Source organism: Triticum aestivum, chromosome 2B (genome assembly GCF_018294505.1).
Source record: "Triticum aestivum cultivar Chinese Spring chromosome 2B, IWGSC CS RefSeq v2.1, whole genome shotgun sequence".
NCBI lineage: Eukaryota > Viridiplantae > Streptophyta > Magnoliopsida > Poales > Poaceae > Triticum > Triticum aestivum.
In genome coordinates, this window is record NC_057798.1 from 513,861,537 (window position 1) to 513,867,536 (window position 6,000).

The following is a 6,000-nucleotide window of genomic DNA, read 5'->3' on the forward strand; positions in this document are numbered from 1 at the left end:
AAAACCGTAAAAAACCGGCTGGGAACGCTGAAAACGCGCAGACGGGCCGGCCCAAAACCGAGCGATCGCCTGATCGCCTGTGCGAAGCAGCGTCTGTTTGCCGCAGAGAGCGGCGAATAGGGAATTCCCCGCCGACCAGCGGGCATCCTCGAGAGGACCGGAGAGTCAGCGCCAACGTGGGCTTGGACTCTGTCCAGTGCTTTTGGACTCTGGGCCGTCAGGGCTTTCTATGGACAGGTGGGCTTAATTAGGCCCATGGGCGCACAGAGCAGGGCAAGGGCAACGCTGAAAAGGGTAGACGCGGGAGGCTAGGCCGGCGTGGCGCCAAAAGTAACCCTACCGCCGTCCCCTTTCGTCTCTCCTGCCGGCGCGACGCAGGGGCGAAGAACTCGGAGTCGGAGAGGCAGTACCCCCGGCGACCTCCCCGGCCCTCCTCAGGTACGCGTTCCACCGCTGACTTGTTCCTTGCCCCATTCCCTAATCCCTGCGCACCCCGGTGCCCGGCGCCACCAACGCTGCCGCGTGATCTGCGCGTGGAACCAGCGAACTGAAATTGGTGACTTCTTTATGCTTGGGTGACCCTTCTCTGTTTTTGTTGTTATTGTTGTACAGATCAATGCAGTCTTATGTAATTAGTTCCTTTTTGGATTAATCTGAATGATGCAGTAGAACCAGAACCCAAACCGTGCCACCAGTAACAAAGCTGAAGGGGCCAACGACCACCGCTGATGGCGTTGTGGTGTGAGAACATGGCGTTGCCGCCCCGTGTCCTTGTTGCTCCCCGTGAGTTCCTGCAATCCCCTCAACATTTCTAGCACTGCTTCCACTGTTATATGGTGTATTCTGTTTTAAGCTCTGTTAGTTTGCGTGGCCTGGTTGAAAGGACAACAGGATGTAATAAGTCCGCTAGCTGGTGATCGCCTCTAGCATCCGATTTGTGGTGGGGGACCCATATTTATAATCAGACTCCATTGTGTTTCTTTGCAGGCCCTTCTGGCGCCAATGGTCAAGGGAATATTCTATTACTTCGCCATCCGAAACTAGGTGCCCAAGCTTACTTACCTCAGTATAAGTTTCTGATCGCCGAGGACATAGAAAAATACATGATGATGCTTGTGGCTTGTGATGGGTCTATTGCCATTTTAGAGTAGTTCTGTTGTAGAAGATCCTTTAAAGATAAACCAACAGCTTGCATTGACTCTTCCTTATCATCAAACAGAAGAAGAAACACAGTATCTGTTCACTGATGGCCAACTTCATGAGTTCAATTGGTTTAAGGAGCGTTATGGTTCTTGGTTCTTGGGAGATTATGTCTGTGAAGGTATGGTAGAAGCATAAACCAGCCATGCAGTTTTGCCATTGCTCTGCAAAACTTGATTTACTTTCCTTAGGGGTGAAGCCCATATCTTATTGTCGTTTCGTATAGGCAGCATATATGGTTTGTTACCTTGCCTCAGCAAACCTGCCAGTTCAAATTTATAACCCAAGAAAATCAGTATCGGCTTAGTTTTAAGGAACATGATAATATAAAGGAATGATGATGTTCTTCTCATTCTCTATTTTGTATATCATGTAGAACACATCAACATAAATCTACTTTGCTTCTGCCGTTAATTTCAGTACCTAGTTTTGCTGTTGAATCCTGCTTTCCTTCCTACAGATGGTAGCGTTTACTATTGCACACTTGTTGACCCCATCTTCATTCTTCTACCACTTCTCGAAGCTGCACGTATGTCGGTATGTGTGGTCAAAGATAAATTTTATGGTACATGATTCTTATTTCATCAACTTTTTTTTTTCAATTTAAAAGCAATTCCTTCCCCTGTGTTGCAGAACGGTAAGGATCTAGGAAAATTCAGACAGCTGGATGAAATTTTATACATCGAAGGTTATCCTGGATATCAGCACCTCATGAGTATAGCAGGAAAGCATGTGGAACTGGTTTGTGAAGTTAAAGGTAGGTCTTTGGAATATACATTCAATGTACAATTACAACTATATGAAGTTGCTGTGACATTGTTAATTACTAGTACTCCCTTGCAAGTTGCAACCTGACAGTTGTTCCCTTTGACCACTTTGCTACTGCTTGTGTTCGAAACAACACCATTACTACATTAGACAGTTCATACATGCGATCTTGTTTTCTTTTTCTTGGATGGTGGTTTCCTACCGGTTGTACTGCCAGACACAATAACTTTACCATTTTTTGTTGTTTTTGGCACCACTTATTTCCGTACTTGCATACTATGAGAACATATCCAATAGTTCTTACAGAATCATTTCGTTTGATGTTATCTTTACTGCAGAAGTTGCTAATATGAAGTTCTTCAGGCTAGATGATTCCAAGGTCTTAACTTGGCTGTGCTGTAAGGTAGGTTGTGTCAGTTCTTACTCTACCAACTTTCATTATGCTCACCTATTGATCTTTATCCTTGTTGAAGAAGATTAGTTCTGCATTGCATTTTATGAAAGCAGTGACGTGAACTGCAGTTAGGGTGGGAGGTATGCTATACCACATTAAGAAAACATGCTCACTTATCTGATTATTGAAATCACTTAAATGTTAATTGTTGTTTGCCTTGAACAAGGGTGTTAACAAATGAAGTCCCAAGTTCAGACTACTGAATAATAATTCGCCCACACCATTTTGTAGTTTGCTTTGATTAGATAGGTTGTATAAGCAGGTAGGTTCAGAAAACATTGACCATATTGGACACTTCGTAGGGTATGCACGATTTGTTCTTTATTTGTTATATCCAGAACCATAGCCAACTTACCTACCTCGCACCCTAACTGCATCCAGAGAATGACCAGCGCGGACCGTGGCATCTTCAAAGAGCACAGTCATTCCGCAGTGGTGCAGTCTCCAGATCCCCTGTAACGTGGGGATCATGGGAGATCACACTTCCTTCATCTTGCCAGGGCCGACATTCTCGGCCGTGCTCTTGAGCCAGATGTTGAAGCTATCATCGGCTTGCAGTGCGATCAACTGAAGGGAGAACTTTGCGAGTACCTTGCCACACTTATGAGCGAAGCAGCCCATGAGTAGGTGTGGGATTGTCTCAATCGCTTGATTGCAGAGAGGGCATCCGCTGGGGTACTCCAATCCTCTTGACCAAGACGTCAGAGAGCAATTGCTGAGAAGGTGATGAGTGTTCACTGTAGTGACTACTAACTAGTGAGCAGCAGAGTCCTACAGCATGATAATAAGGTTGCTTATTATACTGATGAGCCGTTTGTTGTCACAAAAACATTTTAAGATATACCATTCATTGAGAAACCAAAGTAATGCATCTTGTCATGTTCCTACCTGTGTGGAGGTGACACTGACAAAAACAAGGCAAAAGATAAGAAAAGCTAAGCTACTAATTGAACTAGATGGGCAAAGCTAACGAGCATAAATGTGAACATACAATAGATATGCACTGCTGTCGCTAGTTCACTTAATCCTTGAACAAGAGCAGAAAGGATAACAGTTTCTCATGGTAAGTTACTACTATGTTTTGATTTATTTCTGTAATTGTAACTTTGTGGGTGAATTGAATTCCAAATCATACTTTTTCACTTCTCTGTACTATCAGTAATTAAATATGTTCTCTCAATCTCATTTACAGGTACACAGTATAAAAGAGGCTATCTCCAAGTTAGGTAAAAATTATGCTGCTCAAGGAGAAAGAGAACTGTGTATGTCACTGTAACTTCTCGTCATCTTATTGGCCAGTTTATTTTTACAAGTGTCTGTTCATCTTAATCAAACAGTTAAATGTTGCTCATAAGTTCCACATTGATATGAGTATGACCATATTATTGAACATGGGTCATTAGTATGATCTATATCCAACATGCCTTAAGCTATGACAATAATCCTCGGACTTTCTTTTCACGCAAAATTGGACTGTGTAAACTTAAGGGAGCTTTATAGTATGTTCATCTAAGCCCAGTGGATGGGCATAGAAAAAGGGATAGGTCAAGTTATATAACTTCGTTGGTACCGTTGTTTCTGTAGTTACAGCTGAGATTACCCTGTCTTTGTGCCCAGTAAGTACATGTGATGTTCTTATGGAGATGTTTTTACTATTTGCGCTACAGTGAAGGAGGCTGTCCAAATAATTCGTGAAAACCTGAAGGATGAACCGTGGCTAATGGTACTCTGCAAGAAGTTGAAGTAAGACTTGTCTCTTTCAACAAGAGTCCCTCGCAAATAGAAAAGAAAAGAAGAGTCAGTAGTTTGCTATTGTCCATCTGTCTCACGCTACCACAATCTGCTCCACTGCAGGTTAGACATCAATGAGATAAATGATATGGCCAAAACCAATGACACGTCATTTTGTGCTGATAGTTCTCCAGTACCTGCTCCAGCTCGTCCCTCAGAGGTAAACTCCTCAAGAATGCTTGATCTTTTTTCAACGCTCACACCATGTTCTCTAAGCTTGTCAAATGCGTCAATACAGGGTGGTGTAGGAAATAGCAGTGCCAAGTCAAGCAAAGGGAGGCCTGCGAAGAAACTGAAGCCTGAGGTAGGATCAAAGAACATAAAAGACATGTTCCGAAGGGTGACAAGGAGTGGGACATAATCCCGGAAGGCTTGATTGATATTCTTGGAGTTGCCGGGTTATCTCCAAATTGGATGTGCTGAGATGCCATCGACCATTGTTGGTTCTTGACCCAGAAACCCATTATATGTAAGCTGCATTAGCTCCTTTTTGACGAATCCTGTTGAGCTGCACTAACTTTAGCCTTAGTAAATCAGTTCTGTAGGGCGTTGATTCAATTGTTTGGACTATGAACTGTGGAATTTATTTGTATCCAAATTGTTAATCTCATTGAGCTGCCTGCTGAGGCTGTAACTGAACATATGCAGTTGCTTCAGTAACCTGAGCTGGTTGTAATCTAGTTTATTTATTGTGTTCATGCTGACATCTCTAGTTACTTTTTTTTACTAGGAGATACACGTAGCCACACTCTTAATCTATGAGCTGACTTGGACATATTGGGTGTTTAGATAGCTTACCACATATGTCATGTGATACCATCCCTAGTTGCTTATGAGACTGATATTCAAGAATTGGTAGTACCATGCGCGTCCCTGGGAAAAGCCCGTGGCGGTGGCAGGGAGGTCCTGATCGGTGGCGGCCTATTTGTGGAGTTGGAGGGCTACTGCGGGATAGTGGAGGTGATGTCTGCTCGAGCGACAGTCTTAATGAGATGATGTTCCATGGTGGTGTTGGTGATCCAATGCAGCGATCTTCAAACGCAGCCCAGCCTTTCTAGGTCACAGGATAAGAGGGACTAGGTGCATGGTCCTGGACAAGGACGAGCTTGATATCTGACCTAGACTTGTCGTGCAACGGTAAGTGTGATTTTTTTTCAAGGTTTTCTTGTCTTCGAGTTTGGTATGGGGTGGCAAGACGGCGGTGTTGTTCTAAATTAGGAATAATCTACTCCCCGTTCCGTTGGTACGTTTATTGTGGGGTGGGGGGTGGGCTATGGTTTCGGTGGATCCATATGGATTTGGCCAACTTTCATTGTCTTGAGAGTTTCTATATCCCCTTATTGGTGTTTTCTTCTCCGGGGCGATGATTTGCTTAAGATCGTGGTTGCTGGCATCTCCCGGTCTGCATCGATGACTTCTCGGCCGCTGCTTCTACAAGCTCTTGCATCTAAAAGAAAGTTTGCGCTGTCAAGGCGGAGGCCCTGAGGCGGCACCGAGCTATGCTCACGGCGATCTGCCGATGGATGCGGGAGGAAGAAGACTTCGGCAACCCAAGATTTGATGTATGTGTGTGTTTGTAAAGACCTATGATGTTCAATAGTTGGGCCTTAAGCCATTCACAAAAAAAATCGATAGTACCCACGAGTACATCGTTTAGTCTCTCCGTTTCAAAATAAGTGTCATGGCTTTAGTTTAGATTTGAACTGAAACCATGACATTTATTTTGGAATGGAGGGAGTACATAGTTATGAAACCACGACACTTATTTTTGAACGGAGGGAGTACAT

The 6,000-nt window shown here is 43.9% G+C and overlaps 1 protein-coding gene across 3 annotated transcripts; it reads left to right on the forward strand.

Moving 5' to 3' along the window:
• Window positions 1-285: 285 nt before the first annotated feature.
• Window positions 286-4,911, forward strand: LOC123045748 (ribonuclease H2 subunit B). 3 transcript variants are annotated; one of them, XM_044468920.1, is made up of 11 exons: window positions 286-438; window positions 667-783; window positions 988-1,044; window positions 1,220-1,321; window positions 1,661-1,737; window positions 1,834-1,957; window positions 2,307-2,371; window positions 3,615-3,684; window positions 4,090-4,165; window positions 4,277-4,373; window positions 4,452-4,911. In XM_044468920.1, the coding sequence occupies exons 2-11, from the start codon at window positions 729-731 to the stop codon at window positions 4,572-4,574; spliced, it is 846 nt and encodes a 281-aa protein (XP_044324855.1). In that variant the 5' UTR covers window positions 286-438; window positions 667-728; the 3' UTR covers window positions 4,575-4,911. The 3 variants fall into 3 exon arrangements, with proteins under 3 accessions (XP_044324855.1, XP_044324857.1, XP_044324856.1); XM_044468922.1 differs by having other exon boundaries at window positions 308-438; window positions 670-783; XM_044468921.1 differs by having other exon boundaries at window positions 337-556.
• The last annotated feature ends 1,089 nt before the right edge of the window (window positions 4,912-6,000 follow it).